Raw genomic sequence first — 23,790 nt, 5'->3', positions numbered from 1 at the left:
ATCTGGCTGAGGTGCTTGGAAATTGTTCTGGATTTTTTCCTTGCTTTAGAAATGTCCGACTTAACATCTGTGGGGTCATGGGAGCTAAATGAAGCCTGAAAGCAATAATGGTCATGAAGTAACATTTGTTCTTGCTAGATGGGGGCTAGATTTCCAACTTGTGTGGGTGTACATGTTGTCTAACACACTTGCATGTTTTAAAAGCGCTCAGAATTTGCAAGGATGTAGCTGAATTGGGGAAATGTAATGTTGTAAATCAGGAGAGTTGAGATAAAAGTGCTCACTCCAAAGTGACAATTCTTTTCCAAGTATTTTTTTTTAATCAAAGATTTTTAAATTATCACAATTTTAAAATATTCTGCAATTTTCTAGCAGTGCAACATCTGCTGCTGTTGCACTGACAGTCTTGGAATCAGGTGAGTGCTGGTAGTCTTGCAGGAATATACTTTATATATATAAATGTATGGAAATGAAAATAACTTTCTGAACAAAACTTAAGGATGCCAGAATTATTTGAGATTTGATGTCCAACTCCTTTGGGGTCACTTGAAAGTGGAAGCCCACTTGGTTTAAGCATGTTAGTGGGAAATTCAACCATTTCCCCACCTCTTCTCTATCCTAAGCTGCCTGAGCAGACAGGTAGCAGCTGACAGCAGCTCTCACTCACCTGCACAATAGGGTATGAGTCAGAGGAGGGAGCACAATATCTGAAGTTCAGGTGATCTGACCATATCCGAAGCAGTGAGTGCTGTTGCAGCTTCCATCTAGAAAATTTATCCTGGGAGAGCTGTTGCAATCCTGTGATTGTCTTGCTAACTCCATGCGTGCCTGACTTTCACCTCTAGCTTCACCTTCACCCCTGTAAAAGCCTGGTTAGTCGTTTGTGGGGTGACTGTGTAGCACAGGCAGTCTGAGAGAAATAGTTTATTGGAGGGAATTGTCTAATTCTAATATGTATTTACACACATGCTAGCTCTGCCCTGATAAAAATAGTTGTATTAAGCCAAATAGCATAAAAAGTCAAACTGTTTCTGTAAAGCACAGCTGTCTGAAAGGGGGTTTTAAACTTCATTCTTCCTACTTCATTTGTCTGTTTGGCAGCTCTCCCAGCCTGGTCTCAAAGCAACAAGAGTCAGCTTATGACTGTAATGGACTATTCCAGTAAAACTCCTCTGTCTAAATCTAAAGCTGAGCATCTCCAGAGGAAATTGTTGGGGTTTTGTTTGTTTGTTTGTTTTAATTGCAAGTGTTAATGCAAGAAGAAGGACTTTTCAGACGCTTTCTTAATTAGAGTTTAATATGAGGACTGTTGCCTTCAGCTTGGTTAGCTGTGTCACTGGTGTGTAGACGCCTGCTGGCAGGAAAGTTTGAGAAAGGGTCAGGAAACACATGGAGTGAGACTGAGGGGTCTGCAGAGAGGGTCTCCTGCTCTCTCAGCAGTGGATGTGGGAGAGGGGGCTGTAGCGGCCACCCTGTCTCCAGTCTGAGGGTTCTGTGCCCTGCTGCTCTGGGACCATTGCTGGGAGGGTGGTTGTGCAAGGAAACACGAGCCTTTTATGACCACTACAGAAGGGGTGAAGAGAGCAAGAGCTTGACCAGGTCAGGGCTTGCAGTTCAGTTCCCCCGTGGCAGAAAGGTTAAAGCTGTCAGCATACAGTTGTTATTTTTTATTACAATTCTATCTACGCCCTTCAGAATGTGGCTATGGCCTTGATATGCCCACAGAGACTAGGATGTGAATTTTGGAGAAATTGTGTCTAGATAAAAGTCAATGAGCAAAAGCAGAAGAACAAGCCAGAAGAGGGATTACAGCAAAATGACAAAATAATATGTTTAGTTGGGGTAGTTAATGTATGATTATCATTTGATATATTGCCACTAGAAACAATTATAACTGTCTCTGAAGCTGAAGTCACTCTGACTTGTGTAGACTCTCCAGAATACCTGCTTTTTATGTCATGCTGATGAAGATAACTGTTGCTATTCAGAAAAAAATTGCATCTACTGTTTCCAAGTTATAATGATCCTATATGGTGTTTGTGATCATTTCATTGTTCTCGCTCACTGTAATGTGTGTGTCAAAGAGAAGACAGTCTTTACCGTGCTCATTTAGGTGTTCTGTTTAAGAATGTATGTAGCTTTTCAAATACAATTGTGTGAAATTTTTTTTGTGTGGGTTTGTGTAATATGTTTGAGAACATACAATTACTCTCTGATTTTCATAGTCTGTTCATCCTTCCTTTGAAGGATGGTGGTTTCATTTGCAGTATTAGAGAAGCCACCTATAGGTTGTCAGTAATAGTGTTAAATTTCAAGTCAACCTTCAGAAATTTTTTATTTGGATGTAACTTTCAAATACACATGCTCCCACTCACAGAAGATTTGTGATTTATTACTGCAATACTTGTATTTTTCAGAGAAACACAGCTATGGTCAGCAGAACAACCCTGCTGCTGAAAAGACTGTTGGTTCTCTTGCAGTAGCAATGAGAATGCAGGTTAGTGTACCTTTGTTTGGAGATTGTACCAATGTTGCAGATTTGTTGCTCTTCCTGTAAGTTGCAGAAATTGCTTCTACAGTTTGTATTTGTTTTACTCTTTTCACCATCTTGCATGACTTCCATTTTAATAGCAGCTCTTTATCAGATAGAGTGATACCTATTACATTTAATTAGAGAAAGGTAAATTAAAAATCAGACATCTCATAATTGTGGCTAATACAGTAAAGGTTGGCAGAAGCACTTGTGTCAATAGGCTAATGTCACTCACTCTGGTAAGATTGAGAAAATTAATTGTATCTGCATTTTTGCATTACAATGGATAGAGGGTCCAAAAGTATGTTTTTTTAATTTTGGAAGCAACATGAGTCAGTCACTGAACAATCAGTATCTTCCATTATTTTTAAGGTGAGCGAAGAATAGTAATTCTCTGTCATGACCAGAATAAAATGTCCAACTGCCTAATTAGAGACTCTTCTCTGCCACTTATGTGTTAGTGGGGTTGTTTCTTTTTGAAATGTGGTCATACAATAGAAAAATGGCTCTTACTTTGTCCTAAAAACATGAAATGGAAAAATTTTTAAGTTTGGGGCTTTTTGTTAGCCTTTGCCGTAGAAGTTATTTCAACATACTCTAGAGATTATTTGAAATTACTGTTCAGCATTTATGATGCAGCTGTTGTGTGCTGTTTTCTTGTTTAAAACCAGAACATGGTAAAAAACATGGAGCGATGGATCCAGTCCCAGCAGCGCAGGAAGTGGGACCTCCACAGCTTGAAACTGCAGCCCCTCTCCCCAGTGCCCAGGTAATAAGTGCTTATAAAGAAAAAAAAGAGTGAAAAATATTTTTAAAAAGAGCAAGCAAGTGTGACAACCTAAAAATGTGCTGTTCCTAATTAATTTTTAATCTTATGTGGACTGTATGTTGTGCCATTCTGTTGTATGCTTCATCATGACCATGGGCTTCTGTTTGGTATCAATTTTTACTTTAACTTTTACATTGGAGCCAAGCTTTATTTAGTGAAGACCTAAAGCTGGAAGGTTTCATTGATGAAGGGAGGAGACGTCTTGTGCAACACCAACAGAAATACAAAAGACAGGAGGTTCCTAATGGCTGAACCCTGATGCAGGAAGGTGTTTAGTTAAGGCTCCGTGATTTCAGTGGCATTTGAGTTTGTATTTATTTTCTTCCCTCAGTAGAAGTACTTTCTTCTGCATTAGACTTTTAAATTCCTGTGTGGGTGTGAAAAGCAGGAAGCATATTTATTCTCATAGCCAGAATCTTTTCAATCAGCTCCTGTCATTCACTTCCCAAGGCCCATGTCTGGGCCTCAGGGATTTCAGGTCTGCCTTGGCATGATTGCTGACATCTCTGATATTTAAAGCAGTCTGAGCTCTTTGCTAAAGTGCTAAAGTGCTTTGCTGTGTGTTGGTTGTGTTGGGTGGCAGAGAGAGGAACCAATGGCTTGAAAGTGAGGAAAGTGTCAACACTTTTTTGTGCTTATTGATGCGCCTGCTTCTGCAGATGCTGAAGGAACCTCACACCAGAAGAAAGTCTGAGAGCTTGGAACTCCATAGTCTGGAGGATAGGAGGATTTATCAATGTGTCTATTGCAGTAATACAAACAGGGACGAGGCAGGCTCTTTGCAGCGGAGCCCAGGGACAGAACCATCAGCAGTGATCACAGACTGAAACCCAGGAAGCTCCATTTGAACATCAGGAATTACTTCTTCGCTGTGAGGGTGACCAAATGGTGACACAGCTTGTGCAGGGTGGTTGTGAAGTGTTCATCCTAGGAGACATTCAGATGCCACCTGGACATAGGCAACTCCCCAGCTCTAGATGCCCCTGCATGAGCAGGGGGGTTGGAATAGATGACTTCCAGAGGTCTCTTCCAACCCCAGCCACTCTGTGCTTCTGTAATCTGAATCCTGCAGATGTCGTTTTGGAAAGGTGTGACAAAATGTTGTATTTTGATTTACTTTTCACTGTCTTTTACAACAGTTTAATGGGAATGAACACAAATGTAATTTAAACCAGAGATGCTAAAAGAATGAGTTTTTTCTTGTAACCAGGGACAGAAGGAGGCAGAAATGCTTGAGCTTTTTCTGGAATTCTAGAATTCAGTTTCTGGAATTGAAGCCTAAAAAAACTATCCTTAAATAATATAATTAAAAGTTAAAGTATGCGTTGTCATGAGGGTGATGGTAAAAAAAAACTTTCACAAAAAGGTATTCCCAACCCTCTCTATGACATTGTGCATGCAGTACATCAATAATTACGTAATTAATAAATAATGGTGTGTGTGTGTGTGTATATATATATATATATATATATACACCATAATATAATATAGTATAATATATATTATATAATTAGTAATAGGACTTGCATTTATCTGCTAACTCTATAGCTTTGTCCTTTTCCTTTTAAATGTAAAAAAGCCCTTCAGATGGAAAGTATCCTGTAATAAAATGTAAGCTTTCAGTAATACACCACGTTGTGTGGAAACAGATGGAGTATTCATTGAAAGTGAGGCAAAGCTGCTTAAGCACTAAAACTAAGAACATCTGCTTTTTGATTTCTGTGAGTTCTCGGTTGAACTATTTCCAAATATATTGGAAATGGAATGGAAAATTTTCTTACAGTATGCAGTAAAAAAGAAATGTCAGGTGAGTTGATGTAGAGCCTTCCTCCGTCTTTTAAATGTTTCTGTATTTTGTAAATTATCACTTAGCATTGTCAGTGGTGGACTTATGGCTTAACAGTTTTCATTCATACAGAAGAACCACTTTTGCACATCTCCAGCAATACTGAATAACATAACATATTGAATAATTCTGGTATTTCCAGTACAGAGAATATATTGTCAGACTGAAAGAGTCAGCAACAAATATAGGCTTCTAAAGTCCAGGTATAACCAAGTCTTTAATTTTCTGTGTTTTGGGAAAATATATTTAGTAGGAGGAAAACAAATGCAAACTAATGTTGTCATATTAGTCTACATCTTTCTCCTCTTCCTAAATGCATCAATTATTTTAAGGAGAATTGTCACCCTGAAAATTTTAATTTCTTAGATCTTTAAGGGACCACACTACCACCAACTTAGCAAGAGTTTTCTGGGAGTTGAGTTGTTTATATATTGGAAGTTCTAAGTGGAAACTTCAGGGTTGGGTCATGTGTGTAAGCCACTCCATCTTGTGTTCTCGTTAAATTTATATGGCTAGCTGTGTTTGAAGGCACACGTAAAAAGGCAAAGGTATATCCTTCTGTAAAAGAGGATGCACTTAGTATGTCTTGGAAAGAAAGCAGGTTCTGGGTTAGTGCTGTGATTGAGTAATTCCTTGTCCTGTAGTACTGGGTTATGTCATTGTTTGGGTGGGTGGTTTCTGGGTTTCACTTACCTGCTGCAGGGTGCAAAAGGGGGATACTTGAGAGCTATAAATGAATAATGGAACCAGTTTAGGATTTTCTCAAAGAATTGCAAGCAATTAAGTTGGCACAGACTGGTAATTTGCCAGGTGGATGCAGAATGGCTGAGGTTCACACCCAGAGTTGAGATCTGGTTGTAGTTTTGTGTTCACTGGTGGGTATTTAAGGCCTTGCAGGATGTTTGAAAGTTCAGGACATGAGCTTTCATGCCACTGCCAGATTCTGTCTTAAAATTCTGTGATCAACTGAAACTACGGGAAGAGATTTAGCCTGGTTAGGCTGAAAGTAATTTTTTAAGTTGTTTTTGTGGTAATGTGAGCAATTCAAAGCCCAAGGTGACAACTCTTCACATCCTGTGTTCCAGCCCCTGGGCTTCCATGCTGCAGGAGCTTACAGCTTCTACACGCTTATGTGGACATAATGGGCAACTAGGTCAAGCTCACAAATGCAAAATCCATGATGGAGTATTAAATCCAAAGACCTCAGGTTGTCCAAGTCAGGAATTGCAGATCCAATAGTGTCCCCTCCAGCCACATTCCCTCTGGGAATCTGTGGCTTGCATCAGCTGTTGCTCATCCTTGCTGGAGGTAGTTTGTAAGCTCACTGGATATCTTGGCTGAGCCCTGTGCTTTAGACTCCTGCTCTGTGGCCATTCTTAGTTTAGCTGTGTTTTAGAAGTGCATGAGTTGGTCTTCAGATGCCTTGTTTCCTTTGGTGCCCTCATGGGGAGCAGCGATGTTGGCGCTGCCCTCGGATGAAAGGCGCTGCATGCACAAGCTTCGGGTTTAGCGAATGTGTTTGTTGGCCAAGGAATGCATGCACTTTTTAGTAAATTGTATGTGCTGAAATATGCTGTGAGGGAGGAGAACAAAAGGGAAAAACAAATCCAGAAACATCCATTCCAGTGGGACATGCTTGAGCATCCAGCAGACACGTTTCTAGCTTGATATGAAAGCATTACGTAATATTTGGAATTTGATTAAACAAGAGCTCTCTGTGAAATTGTAACAATTAACAAACTCTGTATGTGATTTTCAATGTTATATTAGGTGTTAGTTAATATTTAGGTTTGGTTTATAAAATGTGAGAGAGAATTAAAAAACTCATTACAATAACTCCATTGTTGGATTATTTGCTGTTGTTTTGTGCTCTGTTGTCGACCACCTAAGCTGAGAGAAATCTCCTGGCTCCTATTTGTTTTCTTTTCCAGTGATATTGAGATTTCCCGTGCACAGAGTCCAAAAGCTGTTGATGTACTTGCCAGGGAGATAGGATTGCTTACAGATGAAATTGAGATCTATGGCCAAACCAAAGCCAAAGTACGTTTGTCCCTGCTGGAAAGGTTAAAGGATCAACCAGATGGAAAATATGTTCTAGTTGCTGGGTAAGAATGCTATGTAATGTCATTAATGTCTGCTGTTTCCACTCTTATTAATATAAACATGCAACTTACATCTTTTTTATACTCTGTGCAAATAAGAATCTTGAATGCTTTCGTCTGTATGTTGCTCTTTTCTGACAGTGAGCAGGTTTTGAACTTTTTTGAAGTAACACAGCTTTTCTTCCAAACTCTTATTACTGAATTAAAGTGTATTTTATAAAAGGTATTTTTGTTCTATGATTCTGTGAAATGTTGGTGACTGGAGTTTTTCTTACTGTTTTATCAGAATTTTAAATGTTTAACTTGGATATTCAAGGCTGCTTGCATTGTAGCTGTTTATAAACAAACATTAACAGAAGCTAGATGCTAATCTGTTGATATTAACAATAAATACTTTTTTTATTGAAGAACAGATTACAAAGTTTAAAAAGCCATGTTTTTTTCTCTGAAATGTAGACATGTCTCCAGGCAGGCTTATCCTGCTTGCTTTTCCCACGATTATAGCAAATGCACTGCTCAGCAGGAATTATGCCCTTCTCTTCTGAAGAGCTTCAGGTTTTTCTTGCATTCAGTGAGACAACACTTTTATCATTCATCTGGTTTACTAAGTGGAAACTTCTACTTGTGAACAAACATGTGAAGGTTTTCATTAATATTTTAAGTTGCAGCATGTCTTTATATTCTGAGTTAATTTATTGGTTGCTTCCTTTTAAGTAAAACCAGTCAGGTTTAAAATGCAGTTTTGGCTGATCCAGAAGGAGAGGGCTGTTGTTAACCACCTTGACCTACTGATTCCTCACCTTGGCTGGTGTTTCTCAAACTGTTTGCTTTACTGCCTTCCTGTGGGAGCAACCTGGATTTCTGGCACTGAGATGGAGCTCTTGTAGTCTGACTTGATGTCACAAAGCTGAGGCAGGCAAGATAGGAGGCTTTCCTCAAAGCTATGTGATAGGAATCCAGAATTAAAGATATTCCTGGAGGATGCTGAAGTAGTTAAGAGAAGGAAATAATAGCTTGTTGAGCTTGGTTTCCTTTGGCATAGTTTTATTTTGGTTTGGATTTTTTTGTGGCATTGGAAAACAAAAACAGGTTCAGCATTTGAGTTTGAAGAAAATTGCTGCCATATATTTTCATGCTCATGATATCAACACCATCAGCTGGCCATCATGCTGCAGACCAGTCCAGGCTTCCCTAGCAACAAACCACTCTCAGAAGAAGAGGTTATTTGAAAATGTCTGGAGGTGCAAAGGTAGCCCAAGTTGCAGAGCCTCATTTTCGGGTGGATTTTAGTTGTGTCAGAGTGCATGCACCAGTGCTTACGTTTCTTCACACTGCTTTGTCTCCCATTCTCCTTCAAAGAAGGTGTCTCAAGCAGTTGTCACAGATATAAGTGCACCTGCATGTGGAAGAAGTGCAGAAGTTGTGACCAACAATATAAAAAACTGGCAAAATGTAAAAAATTGTATCCTCTTGTAAGTTTACATTAAAATGTACCAATACATGACGGCGTTTCAGAAACAAAGGGCCAGGTTTGGTACCTAGCCAGCCTGGTGATGCAATATGTTGTTATTTGTAACCTCTCTGAAGTCATTGCATCTTGTGGGGTTAGTGCAAAGCCACATCTGCTGCAGGAGGAGTGCCTGGGCAGGGTCGCTACAAGAGTGGGAACATTCTCTTCTGAGAGAGTTCAAAGCTTGACTTTGAAATACAGCACATGTAAAATATACATATAATGTGTGTTTATATGCTCTCAGCTGCTCTCCCTTGCTGAAATGGCTGTAGCAAGTGACAATAATTTTAAGAAAAGCAGGGAACTCTGTCTGATGGAGAAATGTTCAATGCAATGAAAATCAAGTATCACTGAAGTGTGGAAACTGGGGAGTGAAATAGTGCCCTCCTTTGCCTTCATTCTCTCCCTTGCCAAGGCAAGATCAACCAGAACCTGCCATTTGCATTATTATGTTTGTTCACAATAACCAAAGATACTTACAAATTCTTTTGGAATGATGCAGTGTAGGCCTTCAGAATAAATTTTCAGTGCTTCAGAGGAAATATTTAAGATATATGTTTATGCTTACATTTCTGGTGGGAATATTTTCAATGTATGATGGGAACTTCTTGTGTGTGAAAAGAGTGTAAAGTGTGTGTGTGTGTTCAAGAAACTGCAAAACCTCCAACCCCCATCCATGATGCAGCCAGCAACATTTGTGCCTCTAATTGCACATTCAGATTGAAATGTTTCACAATGTCTAGGAATTTATAAATATTTGCTGCAAATGCATGTCTAGTTTATTCCTGATATGCTAAAGACCAAACTTGTTCTGAGCAGGAAAATGCAACTGAAATGTACCTTTTTATCTCTATGGATGTTTATGTCTCTTTAAAAAGTTCCTAACTGCAAAGTCTTTTTTGTTCCTTCTAAATGCAAGCAAATAAGGCCAAGTGTCTCATCCATTATAAACTGTGTGTGCTGAAATATTGCAGTTTGATTAACAGATCATGACACCCAAAAATAGGATGAAGACTTTATTTCTTCATAAATTCCATTTACATCTGTATGGAGACCATTCTTTTATCTTTTTTTTTTTAATCCATTCTTGCTTTTTTATTTTCTTTGTCTGCGTTTGGCTTGCTCTAGGGCTCGTGTTGAGACACTGTGGGGGCAGAGCCACAAGTTATCATGGAGTAATTGGTTCTTGGGCATCAGCTGCCTGTAAACAGGGTTTTAGTGTGCTAAATAATATGTCACAGGATCTGTTAACTCAAACTGCCTCCACTCATTGCCAGCTGAGAGCATGCAAATGAATGCAGCTTGTGCTTGACCTAGGAGCTAAGTTTAGTGTTCAGGGTAACCTAATCATGTATTCAGGCATGTAGATGGCATATTCACAGACACAATATGAAATTACAGCTGCAGTTTGTTAGAATCTATGTCTCTGTGTGTGTGTATGTCTCAGTATCTTGTTTCTAAATTCTCCAGTGTTGTGGCTTTTAGTGGATAATTCTGGAAACTTGTTCACTTCAAAAATGCAAGATGAGGAAGAATAAAAAGTGGGAAAATGAAGTATTTCTGCTTTTAACAAGAAGTGTGTTGGATTCTGAATGCTGGAAAATTTAAAATCAGTGCTTTTCTCCTAACAGTAATAGATTGTTCTGTGATGAGCTACCTTTTCAGTAAGGTAAAAATGGAGGAAAATAAAAATGTATTTTATTTCTTTTTACTCTGTCCCTTGGGCTGCAAGGAGAAAAAAGGAAAATAAAAATTAGAGGAAAGATACAGGGAAGGATAAGAGGGGAAAATACCCCTGTGTTAATGCCCTCAATTGTCTGACTGTCCAAAGTAAAGTCATTGTTGAGACAGTTGTCATGTATTGGTCATGTCATTACATAGCTCCTGATTGGGATTGTCTTGTATGAGTCTGCAGTGGATTATGAGAGTTTGTCGTGGAGGATTCCTCAGTCTGTTCCTGTCTGTTCACTCATTTTAGCTTCATAGTGATCTCTGTGCTTTTGTATTTGGAAGCTCCAGTCCCAACCCAAGGATGCCACTGCAGCATTGTCATAACCTCATCTCGATGAGGTGACAGCAGTTGCAACACTTCTGCGCTCAGAAACACATTTCTGACAATTGTAATCTAGGATGGGGGACTTACATAGGTGGGAATTCAGTTGCCCATGGCCTCCATAGCCTGGCTTTGCAGGTTTCCATGTGGATCACACGAATCTCATTAAAATCTTTGAATCTGCTGATACCTATGGGTTGAATGTAGGAAGTTTGAAAGAGAATTGTCACATACCCAGTGAAGTTCTTGCTGGAGTCAGAGTGGCTGGTGTAGCTGTGAGGAGGTTACAGCTGGTGCAGTGTATGTCTCCCTGTTTGTTTATTTTCTCTTTGGGAGACCTCGTGTAGCTTTCCCACAGAAACAGCTCTGCTGTAAGCTAATGTGATGTATAACAAGCAAACAAAAAGTCTGCATATTCTTATCTTTGTTTTGATATACATAAAGAGAGAAGGCTTTCCAATGTTATGGAAAACTTACTTTGCCAGGGAGCTGATGACTGCTTGGTAGGTGGCAAAGTTTAAGGTGGAAAATTATTGTGGGCTTTCTGTGTTTTGATTGAAAACATACTAAAGAAATTTGAAGAATAATGCTGTTAAAGTCTCTTGAAGTTCATTAAAATTTATTGCATTTTAAAGGAGGTTTTTCCTTAATTTGCATAAGGTTAAAGCACAGCATTGCACAATTGAGCTAAAGTTAGCCATTGGCAGTGGTAATTTTATACCCATGTGAGCAAGTGACTTAAGCTGCAAGAGTGCAGGCTCAGTAGTGTAGCCAGCAAAAACAGCTCAATGTCCACAAAACAGATTAAGTGGATTATTTTATTTATAAACCCCTGTCAAAGTAGAGCAGGTACAAAAGGGAAGATATTTAAAATAAGCTTTCAAAGGCAAATTATTGGAATAGGATTTTCTTTACATTTCAGGCGGGTTTTTTTCTTCTTTTAACTAATGTCTAAAGCTGAGATTTTGGTAACTGTTGAAACTAATAACTGTTTAGTTCTTGAGGTTTCCTGCCAGTTTAATCAAAGAGCAGTGGTGTGTTCCTCTTTCTGCTTCCTGGAAAAAGGTCTGTCTCAGAGAAAACTCTCAGTGCTTTCTGGTTCATATTACAGTGTCATGCTAGAGTAGGCCAGTCAAGTTACCAGAGCCTTTTAGTAACATGACACTTGACTCTGTGTTGTTTTCTTCTGTGACAAGTAGATATTATTCTTTATGCTACCAGCGTGCATTCTGGGTCTGCATTTGTCAATTGCAATTTCATTTCCTTTGCTGGAGGAAGGCTGCATCTTTTGATTTTACTGGTTTCATAAGAGTTGTGAAGAGTCCCCGTGTTGCTGTGCATGCCAGATCAGCCACCTGCCACATTTTGAGCTGAAACCAAATAAATAACCAGGGATGGTGTCTCTGAATTCTCTTGAGTGTGAACTTAATATGTCTGATGCTCAGAAATAGAGGTAGCCACCAACAGGATGCAAATGCAATGTTTTCTGTTAGTAGTGCAGCCACTGTGTGCACTGAGTTTTTGGAAAGTTCTTTACTGGTAACTTCCAGTAAACAATTATAAGTGTCTCTTTCATAGTAGAATACTTTTCTTTTGGGTGTTTAATTATTGTTTTTTCTTTTTGTTTTGTTGTTGTTATTTTTAAATAATTGATTGCTTCAAGAGTTGTTTCCTTGTTAAGTCTTTTAACAAAGTAATGCCTCAGGATTACTTATATCTGCTTTAAATCTGGATTTAATGCACAGGAATAAGAGGATCAAGTAAATGAGAGTAGGACAATAGACAAAAGTGAATGAGATAGAAGGGGAGAACAAGGGGTAAGGAGAAACCGTGCTAAGAATTACTTGAATGGGTTTGGGGAAACCAGTGTTAGAACAGTAGTCAGAAAGTGAAACTGGTAGTAAAAATGAGTTAACCTGGCTGTGGTGCTCTGAAAGAAACTCATTTGTTCTAAAGTAAGGACCCTGAGACAAAAAGGAGGTGAGAAAAAGAGTGGTGGGAAAAAAGGAAGCTATCTGTGTGGCATCAGTAAAACCCTGAGGGCTCCTTGTCCTGACAATGCAGCGATTAAAAGTATCCTTTCTTCTAGGAACTGCAAACTTGAAAGTAAAAGAAATGAAGTAGCATTCTGTGCTCCTGTAGTACATCAGAAGGAAATAAGAAGGCCTAGTATGGATAAAGAAATGACAGGGACCAAAACTGCTTTTGAGATAAAGGATGTGCTCTAAATCTCCCACCTTTTTTTTTGGCTCTACATAGATATTTTTCTAGAATTCTATGAATTCCTTTTTAAGTCAAAGAAGTGCAATTCTAGGCTAATGAAATAGTTTGAATAGTAAGTTATTGATGATGTTTAAGAATCTGATGGTTGGCAAACACATGTTACAAAGTGTGGGAGAAAATTGCTAAAACCAAGTGCCCAAACAAGTGGCCCATGGTCACATAAGAGTAGTTTAAAGCAAAAATTCTGGGAATCTCTTATTAATGTGCTTAACCCCATTGATTTCACTAAAACTTTAGTTAAAAGATTACTTTTCTGAATTGTTTTTTTTTTTTCTTTCCTAGAACAATATAAAGATGTTGATTTGACTTGCTTCCAAACTGCTCACATTTTTCCAGACATATCTATCTAGGGCATCTTTTCTAAAGTAAAAGCCAAGGATCTGATGATGCTGTAAAAGACAGATTTATGAAAAGTTAACATTTTTCATCTATTTTCTTTGTGGGATGAAGAAGTGCTTTTGCCAGTCTGTGAACTGACTGAACTAAGCTGATTCTTGCAATTACTCTAATGTTTTTGTGCCATTTGAATTGTGATCTGAGGATAGAAATATCTTGGAAAAAGTACTAGTTGGGGAAGGAAGTGTTTCTAATTAGAGCTAGATGTTTCAGCTCAAGTTTTGAAAAGGTCACGAGATAAGGGTTCCCCTTTGACTAGATCCATGTGCGTGCTTGTAGTTCCTTGGGAATGAACACTAGTTTTTAGCATCAGCTTCACTAAAGTACTTCTCTGCAAGTAGAAAAGGCACCAAAGATATGAATGGTTACTCTTTGCCAAAAAGGAAGATTTGTGTGAGACTGGTGTGAATGGAAAAAGGACTGGGGCTTTCTTCTTTTGCCAATCAGAAAAAGAAATGCTGCCTCAGAAGTGCATTTTGGAGCCATGAGATGTATTCATACATCAAGAAAGAAAAACAGAAAGAGAAGAAAAACCCTAGCACCCCACACACTTAAGGTGGATCATAAACAAATGTGCTGATCTTGAAAGTAGGGAGAGGAAGGATCATGTAAACTGAGGTGTCTCTTGTTCACTGAAGGCTGATGAAGTTTTCTACTTGCAAAATCAGCTGTCATTGTTCCTTTATTAAAGGGACAAGAATAGAGTGGAGGTTAGAGTCTCTGATTTGAGTTTGCAGGTATTTCTAAAATTCTGTCCTGCTTCAGTCATGGTCTAAATATGGGAGCTGTAGCATGAGGCTTTTGAGCTTTTGTATGGACTGTGATTGTCATTGTACCCTATTGCCCTTAAATCTCTGAAACAGAAGTGTACAACGAATCATGTTCCATTGAATCTAGTGGATTTTGTGTCCTGTTTTATTTAAAAAGCAGTTGATCTTTCATTGTTGAGGGTTATGGTGACATGGAAGCTGGAGAGGCATAGCTGAGTTCTACAAACAAAACTGTTGGTTATTTAACTTAAAATATTCTATTATTTCATTCAAAGTCTGAACAGTGGGAATAAAAGATCTCATGCTTTACTGCAGAAAAATATTAATACATGCTTAGAGTATCGTGATGGATGGTTTGTTAATGAAACTGGTGAGACTTTTTTGCTGTAATAAAAACGTCTAAATTCAATATATTCTTTTTAGAACTTTTGCCAAAATAATCTTCTCTTTTTATGCTATCATAGTAAATTGCTTAAATAGAAGACACATGTATATTAGCATTCCAGCTTGAGCTAGGGGCTAACATTGTGGCAGTATTTTTGTGAAGATAAAATAATCTTATTGAAATTTGCTGTACAAATATTCTTCATTGAAATCAAAAGCTCTAAGTTCTGATATCCTTAGCCAGGCTGACATCAGCAAAGAATTTGATTAATCTTTTTTCTTGTTTTGCTAGAATAACCCCTACACCCCTAGGAGAGGGGAAAAGCACAGTCACAGTTGGTCTCGTTCAGGCGCTTACTGCACACCTTAACATTAATTCCTTTGCTTGTCTGAGACAGCCTTCTCAAGGACCCACTTTTGGAGTGAAAGGTACATAGTATTTGCAGAACCTATGACCTCTTTCAGATTAAAAGGAAATACTGCTTTTCTGCCTTTTTAAATTTATTTCTTCTTTTTTACTTTCTTAATTGCTTCACTCAGTGGATTGTCCCAGTAGTAGCATATTCAATTTTTTAACATGTATGTAACTAATAGATTAAGGTTTCTTGCACATGACTTCCTGTGCAAGGTTCATACCCATGTTCCTGCACTTAACATGTACTGATAATGCAGATAAAGCCTAAACATAATGAAAGGCAGAGGGATGTAATTAGCCATGAGGAATTTTTTGTGAGTACATACCCTTCCAGCCACCCCTCTACCTGGGGACTCCTTAAATACGTTTCTAAATATTATTGTCAAGTTACTCCTTGAGAAAGGGTCCACATTGGATATTTCCAAGCAATACAAGGAATTTAGCAGTTGTGGTTCAGTTGTGTCAGCAGCACACGTTTGGCTAGGTCTGAACCTCTTCTCTCTGTTCTCCTGAGCTGTCGCCTCTAATCGTGGGCTGCTGCCTTTTTGCCTAGAAAGCCTGTAAGAGCCTGAGGGCCAGGTAAGACCCAGCCAGATTTCAAGCCCATCTTCAATGCTGATGATAGGAAGTAATACAATCTCTTTTTTGCCATTTCTCAGCTGAAATTGGTGCCTAACTGGGCAAGCACTCCCCATCTGCTCTGCTTTGCTTTGCTGAAGTTTAAGTTAACAAGTTTGGTTTCAGCTGGAAGGCTCCTGGTGCTTCTCAGCTAAGACTGGTGCATGTGAGTGCTTTAATCCCTCCACTCAACTTGTGCATAGGCAACAGCAAATTTCTTTGACTGTACCATGAGAGGTAGAGGGGAAGGAGTGCTCAGGCAAGGATGTGAAGGTTTCATTTAGAAGCAGTGCTTGCTTGTGACTGCTTTGTCTTTCCACCCAGCAGCTGCATGTGCATGACTGTTTCCTAAATCTGGGCAGGAGCAGATTTACATAGCCAGAGCCTGTACCACCCTTCACGTGTAGATTTTCATTTCAGAGCAAGAATTCCTTTTTTGCTACCTGCTAAAAAAAAGCCAGTAAGATTAAGGAAATTATGTTTATTTGGATGCATCACTGATCTTCTAATAGAAATCAAAATGCCAAAAATGTGTCATCATTGCTGTATGTTTCACTTGGTGTGTTTAAAGATGATTGTTTTTTTCCAAAACTGATGTGACCTTGTGCTTCCCTGTGCAGGTGGAGCAGCTGGAGGTGGATATGCTCAAGTGATCCCCATGGAGGAGGTGAGACAGCCTCAGTCTGTGAGATGGCTTAATGGGCATGGTGGTATTCAGGGCTGAAGATTGACTTGGTGATCTCGGAGGTTTTTTCCAACCCTAATGATTCTATGACATTCACAGTGCTTGTTTGGAAATGTGTGGCAGTTTCTAAAAGAGTCTAATTTAGAGCTCAGCAAAACCTCTCTGGCTAGAACTGGTGAGAAACCACCTTGACCATGCACAGCTGGTCCAAGCAGAGTCCTAATATGAGCCCTGAAATGCCATTAAAACTGATCTTCCAACTCCTGTCAGACACATAACAAATACAGCACCTGTGTAACACAAGTCTTAATTTGGGATGCTCATTTCAGAGTTTTCACAAAACTTTGCTTGTTAAATTTTGTATCAGCAAACTTCATGCCTGTGAGGTTAGAGCTGTTCTCCTGCAGCTAACAGAAAGCTGGGCTATGGCCCCAAAGCCAGGATGCATGCTGTGCTCTCTCGGGCACGTTCAGCAGTAATCCACGCCTCTGGTCCAGGCCAGTTAGTGGTTAGTAATGCTAAACTGATTCCACATCAATGATGGGAAACTGTAACTCTTGGCTTCTTATTCTTGAATCATTTAGCAAAGAATGAAGATGTTCTTGGCTTTGTTTGGCGACAGTTAGAGTAGTTTACCATGTACTCAGATGGCCCAGTGTATTTTCACCTGGAATTCTTTAGCCTACCCTGACAGCTGACTGATCAGAACTGCAGTCTCAAGGAGATAGCAATGATTTGTGCTGCTAATTGTCTTAATGAGTTGAATTAGATATTTTCTTATACAAAGATCCTGTTGTTTCCCCCTTCTAGTTCAATCTTCATTTGACTGGAGATATTCATGCTATAACTGCTGCAAATAATTTGCTGGCTGCTGCTATTGATGCTAGGATCTTGCATGAGAATACTCAATCTGATAAGGTGAGAATTATTTTCTCCTATCCAGATGACATTTCTTATTTTCAGTTTTTCAATAAACTGCATTCCAGAGAAAAAACATGTTGTTTATAATTTTGTATTTTCACCATGTGAACAATAACTGTTGCTGAAGCCATTTTATGTTCTGCTGGGAAATTTTCCATATACAATGCATTTTTCTAGCAAATAGCTATCATAAGGTAGTCTTTAAGATAAGGATCCCGTGCCCAGAACATTAACAACTGTTCCTGACTGTACTAAACAGTGTAATAAAGCATGTTTTCCATACCTATAGTCCTGTTCTTTTCAGTACTTTGAAGACTCATTTCAAAGTTACAAATTGTTATTTCTGATAAGTGGTTGGGTATGATGTACCTGAAGAAGAAGGAGTTATGGGGAAAATAAACTAGATCCTTGTCCCTCTGCTAAAAATATTGTGACCTTAAACAAATCTTAACTTGGGGCTTTGAAGAGGAGGGGGAAGATCTTCTTGTCTGCAGCATTAAAACTGAGCAGGGTTGTACCTTTTGCTTGGTACATTTGTACACAATGTACATTTTGGTCAATGTACTTTTAGGCCAGTTTGGAAATTATAATTGTAGTTTAAATACTTTGGATCTTAGTTAAAGTTTTAAAAGGTTCCCAGTTTCAAATATTTATTTTTTTTCTGAAACAGAGAAAACCAATGATTTCTGGTAATTGGATTTTAGACTGTTAAATCATAGGCATGGCTCAGAAGCCTGCTGCCTTCTCAGAATTGTTCTTGAAGTCTCTAATCAGAAGTCCACAACTTATGTGGTTAGGAAGTTCTTACTGAAATTAGGTGGAATAAATTAGAAAAGCATTAGCTTTTTATAACTTTTCCCTTCAACTTCTTGTGTGGTTTTTCTAGTCTCTGTATAACAGGCTGGTTCCGGTGGTTAATGGCGTGAGAGGATTTTCTGCTATTCAGCTTGCCCGTCTGAGAGTAAGTTGTTCATTCATTCTCTCCTCTGTTATGGTGTCTCTTCATTCTCTTCATGAAATGTAGTCTCTTACACAACTTGTTTAAAATTATTTGATGTATGGGACTGAGTTTGTATAAACCCTCGTGAATATATCAAGTCTAGACTTTTTTTTCTGAAAGCATCGTCCTTGGAGTAACAGGATCTGGGTCTGATATTATTTTTATAACTAACATTTTTGCTATTCTTTTCTCCTGAAATAAACCAGTAATGTTTTTAAATGCTGTGTCTTTTCTGATGAAATATTAAAGTCAGAGTTTTTAAAATACTTTTCCAATTATGGTATAGTCAAGTTTGAAAGCTCACATTCTTTGGTTTTGCAATATTTTCTGATTTTGAAAGTCTAATATAGCATATACTTCTGGGGTTTTATTGATGTCAGTTTGACAGTGTTCTTCCTTCAAGGGGTACATTTGTATGCTCAGTGTATTTTTGCATCCCATCTTGCTCCCTGAATGCTTCCAGAAGAGCTTCCTGTGCAATTCATGTGCGTTCCACATGTCTGGATTTGAGAGTGCCATTCTGATAAAAACCTAGAGAGGAACACAGCCCACCAGTGTAGGAGAAAGAGAATATGAACCTCTCAAATATCACCCCTAAGGACAGCTCCAGTTCCTCTGTGGCCAGTTCCATGTTTGTTGTTGGCTTGTGAGTCCTGACTGACTGTGTTTCAGTCATGGGATGGCAGTGGGTAACTGCCTAGTGCACATTTGGAATTCAGGGGTGGAAAGAAGGATAGAGGGAGTGAGAGCTTCTGTTTTGGTGGGGGGTAAAAGAGCCCTCATAACATTTTAAGCTTTTGTGCTGCTCAGTTGAATGTCAGTCAACTAAAATGAGGATGATACCTGCTTGACTCTGAGGCAGAGTCAGGCTCAGAGATTGTTCCATCAGAATTTTGGGATATTTTCAGTTTGTTCTTGTTTACACTGTTACAGAAAACAGGCTAGGGAAAGAGGGGGAGGAGTGTTTGCTTTATTCATAACATACCAACTATCTCTATATTTCAAATGGATTTCTCTCTTCACATGAGCTGCAACTGAGTAAAAGTTTGACTTTATAACATTCACGAACATGAATCATAATTTACAATATAATTGAATTATTTTGCTGTGAATTATTATCAGTGTGATGATTCCTTATATCTAACAAGATGTCAGTTGTAAAGAAATCACTGTGGGATCATGTTGCCTTTTTCTCAGAACAGGATTACTAAGATTGAAACCCTCACTTACATATGTGGGGTTGCTAAGCCAGAGCAGCTACACCATTTGAAACAAATAAGCCATTTCATTGCACTTCTTGAACTTTTTCTCTGTAGAGGCTTGGAATAAACAAGACTGATCCTGAGACTTTAACAGAAGAGGAGATCAGCAAATTTGTGCGCCTTGATATTGACCCATCGACCATAACATGGCAAAGAGGTATGTAGTCAGAAAGCCTCACTCTGTCTTGCATTTCATCATAACTTATCTCCTAATTTGCTTAATTTTACCTGAATCAGAGCTGTTTCATCTGTGACAGCAAGAATAACCAATTTTAACCAAGTGGGAAGTGTGGGTTCATAACAAATGCAGGTGCAGCATGTCGCTCTAAACTTGGTCAAGTATCTGCAATAACTCAAGAAACTTTGCTAAAATTCTGAAAGATAGGTTTCTTTGACAGTTTAAAACATCACCAGTCACTCTCTCATTAGGTAATACCTCTCCAGACATGTGAAAGTGTATTTTCTGTGCATTTTGCAAATCTTAGCCATTCTTTTCTTAACTGTGTCTCTTATGGTTCTAGATTATTTGTATTTATCCTTCTTGATTTTGGTCCCTCATCCTCCCAAGCTCAGCAGCCTGAGTAGCTCAAGAGACTTAATGGGCTTAAGGGATTATGTGTTTTTCTGATTTTTGAAGTCTCTTGAGTTGTTTGCTTCATTTGGAAAAAGTGGTGAAAGATGTGGTGCTGTTGCCAAGCAAACTGATACCCACTCTGATACCCTCAGACAACTCCCCTCTGCTTTTTCCAGTTCTAGTGCTGGGTCAAATTTCAGTGTTTACCTCAATTTCTATACCTATCTTTTTCTTCTTTAGGGACGTATACTCTGCGTAAAGTTCTGAGCTAAATACCACTGGATTTCATTTTCTTTCTTAGTTCTCAAACACTGACATTATCACTGTTAAATGGAATGTATTGTGATGCTTAGAAAAAAGGGTGAAATTATTGAGAAGGGAGGAGTCTTGGCCATGCTTTAGTGTGCCCTTTGTGTGCATGTCGTCTCAGGTTTGGGATATTTTTCTCAAGACAGTTCTGGGGATGTGGCCTAAGATGTTTTTTATTAGTCACACAGTGTGTCTGGAAGAGACCTGTATTAGGATAAAGAAGTAATATAAATGTTTAGTGTAATATGACTCCTCTTTTTTATCAGCATGGGTTTGGGAGAAGGCAACATTGCTCAACAGCTGTGAACCTCAAGGGAGTTATTTAATTAATCTCAAACGATGTTAGTGAAATTTCTATTCCACACAGCTCTATATGATGCGCATACCTTAAACATTTTAGGAAAAAAACCCCTGGATTTAGGAATGGTTTAGATAACTTGGAGAATGTTTTATTTAGGACTGTTTCTGCAGTCCATATGTCTGTGAAGCTTGTTACATACCAGGGAATTTGTAGGGAAAAAGAGCTAAGCTATCACATCTTCTGAAAATTAATTTTAGTCAGGACCTGTTTCCATGAAAGTATCACAAACTTTCAGTTCATGGTCAGCTTACACTAACTTGAAAACATACAATATACTGAAAAGTGGGAAAGCTTCCCCCTTCTCTGTCTTTCCCTGATAGTCAGATTCTTTTTACATCTCTAAAGGATAAGGAAGTGGATACATTAAACCTAACACTTATTTGAACCTAAACTTGGTGAAACCTTTACTTTGGGTAAAGGAAGAGGGAAGATTTGGAGAAGGAAAATTTGTTTTTATGGCAAAACCAGTTATTTCTTATTTTATTACTACTTAGTGCAGCTATTGGAATCTTCTTGGAGAGTGAATGACCACAGTGAGAATTGGTCACAGTGACCACAGTAAGTATATCTCAGTGACCAGGAGTTGCAGGAGCAGTTAAAATTTCATGGTAAGGGTGTTTAGCTTACATGATTTCACGAGGAAGGTGCAAATAAAAAATCAGCTCATCGGCTGTCCAGGCTGGTGGGAAGGTAAGTTCCTGCCCTTGGGAGTGCCTGTGTAGGCAGGGAAGACATTTAGGTCTGCTTAGGTGTTGTGAGAGTGAGCTTCCAAGGAAGAGAAGGGAGAAGTCTGTGCTGGAGAGATCAGCTTGCCATATGGCTTCATTGTGCCACATGGTAGCACAGCTTGGTGCAGGGCTACAGCTCCCATGCACCAGGCTCTGTTCTGCAATTCCTGCCAGCAGTGCAGTACCTTAGGGTCTGACTGTGTATATATAGAAACCAAAATGAGGTGGCCAAATCTGTGTTGCACCATCCCTTAAATGGGATTCCTGAAGAAATTAGGGGCCTAAAGACTGAGCAGAGGGAAAAAGGTATGTGTGGTATTTACAACAGCCCCAAGGGAAACGCCCAAGAAGGGGGAAAGTGACTTAAATCTTGGTTTTCTCCCAGCTCACTCACAACCCTGAACTGGGGTTTAATTAACATTCAAAGTCCCTCTTGTTCTTGCGTAATTATGTCACCTTTTTCTGTGCAGACAGAATTTTAATTTCCAAAAGCAGCAGGAAAAGTGGAAGGAGCTCACTTACCTTGAGTGCTGACAGCTTCTCTGGAGGAGTCTCCACTTATAAATGAACAGGACTCAAATCTGCCAGAAGATTGAGTTGCCAAGCTAAAGGCTGAACTTATCAAGAGCACCTTGCACCCTTTATTTTAGGGTTGGTGCAAACTTAAGAATTTCTAGGATTACAGAGCCTGTAAGAAAAAGAGAGTCTATTTTTTCATTCTGTAGGAATTGGCATGTCCCCTTGTCCTATTTTTACATGCCCTTGTAAAAAGTCCCTCTTTGGACCCTTTAGGTCCTGGGAGATGCTATAATGTGTCCCAAGAGCCTTCTCTTCCCTAGGCTGAGCAGCCCCAACTCTCTCAGCCTGTGTTCATAACAGGTGCTCCAGCCCTCAGATCATCCTCATGCTGTGCAGCTGAGTGTGGAGTGAGTTAGTTACTGTGATGTGTGTGGAAGATACTTATCTGGAAGAACCAATCTGACAGCATAATCATCCTTTAAAAGAGGAACTGACCAACATCATGCAGCCTTAAAGTCAGTTCTTAACAAATCAGTGATGAAGCAGATGATTTGAAGCAGATCTGGTGCTTTGTATCTACTAAGACTGATTTTTCTCATGTAGGTAAAATACTAAATAGTATGTTAGAATACTAAGAATCTGTTAGCTTCAAATGCTGTTCAAATAAACTCTATTTGAGTTGTTTCAACCTGTCATCAAATGGTATCAAGTAGAAGGGAGCAACCAAGTCAGTGCCAGTGCTGAAATGCAGAAGTGTGGCCATCTGGTCACGCTGTTGGAGCAGTTGCATCTCATATGTGTAACAACAGGTATGCCTGGAAAAAGCCACGTTCCTGAGTGCTTGTTAACATGTTGTGCTTTTGCCATTCCCTTGTTTCAGTGGTGGATACAAACGACAGATTCCTGCGCAAAATAACGGTTGGGCAGGCAAACACGGAGAAGGGATTTGTCCGTCAGGTATGTAAAGGCATTAATAAATCACATTCTGGACAGACTTTGCATTTGAGGCTGAGAGGGTTTCTGTAGTTCTTTCAGCATACTTTGAATTGCAATAATGACGTATGTTGCTGTTGTATGGTAATATTGCAGTGAAACTGATTGTAAGTGAATCTGAATTTTCAGCAACAGAAACCAAGGCATATTCTACAATGTGTCAAAAGCAATTCAAAAATTGCATGTGTTGGCAGTTTAACATTGTCCTATGACAAGATGCCTTTATGCCCTCATAAAGTTAATTTGTATGACTTTCAATTTTTTTTAAAATCTCTGTAACAATTTATGTAGGACACACATAATTCAAATTACATTTAAATTTCATTTTAAAAATTGTTTAAAATTAAGCTTTTTATTCAGAGCTCTCATTTGCCTGTCATGCATCTCAGCTTTGGAATCTGAACTGTAAGAACTTTGAGCATGTGCTTGCTTTTGCTGTGTGGGCTTGAAGGGATGGTTCAGCAAATGAGTATGTGTGTATTTTTCAGTGGTGTAAAAAGCTAACCTGCATTACTAAATGAGAGATTATGGAAGTTTATTAAAGAAGTTACTGATAAATTGAAAGCCAGACTTTCCCAACACCACCTGAACAAGTGTTCCTGGTGTAATGTAGGTAAATGAATTTCTGAAACAGCCCAGCATAGAACAGCAGCGTCAGGAGGAGGAAATTCATTGTGGGGATGTGAAGTGGCTCTTAAT

At 38.9% G+C, this 23,790-nt stretch overlaps 1 protein-coding gene across 4 annotated transcripts in view; it reads left to right on the top strand.

Annotated features, from left to right (window-relative positions):
• The window catches only part of MTHFD1L (methylenetetrahydrofolate dehydrogenase (NADP+ dependent) 1 like), a 150,612-nt gene that overhangs the window by 18,497 nt on the left and 108,325 nt on the right, over positions 1 to 23,790 (top strand). For all 4 annotated transcript variants that reach the window (XR_009485829.1, XR_009485828.1, XM_059841977.1 and 1 more), the window contains exons 9-17: positions 2,418 to 2,497; positions 3,205 to 3,302; positions 7,140 to 7,313; positions 14,999 to 15,135; positions 16,360 to 16,406; positions 17,235 to 17,342; positions 18,232 to 18,306; positions 19,662 to 19,764; positions 22,979 to 23,055. Coding sequence is in view for 2 of the 4 variants with exons in the window: in XM_059841977.1 (XP_059697960.1) it covers positions 2,418 to 2,497; positions 3,205 to 3,302; positions 7,140 to 7,313; positions 14,999 to 15,135; positions 16,360 to 16,406; positions 17,235 to 17,342; positions 18,232 to 18,306; positions 19,662 to 19,764; positions 22,979 to 23,055 (899 nt within the window). In the remaining 2 variants the exon portion in view is untranslated. The remainder of the gene's footprint in view (positions 1 to 2,417; positions 2,498 to 3,204; positions 3,303 to 7,139; positions 7,314 to 14,998; positions 15,136 to 16,359; positions 16,407 to 17,234; positions 17,343 to 18,231; positions 18,307 to 19,661; positions 19,765 to 22,978; positions 23,056 to 23,790) is intronic.

Source organism: Haemorhous mexicanus, chromosome 3 (genome assembly GCF_027477595.1).
Source record: "Haemorhous mexicanus isolate bHaeMex1 chromosome 3, bHaeMex1.pri, whole genome shotgun sequence".
In the NCBI taxonomy this organism is placed as follows: Eukaryota; Metazoa; Chordata; class Aves; order Passeriformes; family Fringillidae; genus Haemorhous; species Haemorhous mexicanus.
This window is presented reverse-complemented; position numbering and strand designations above follow the sequence as displayed.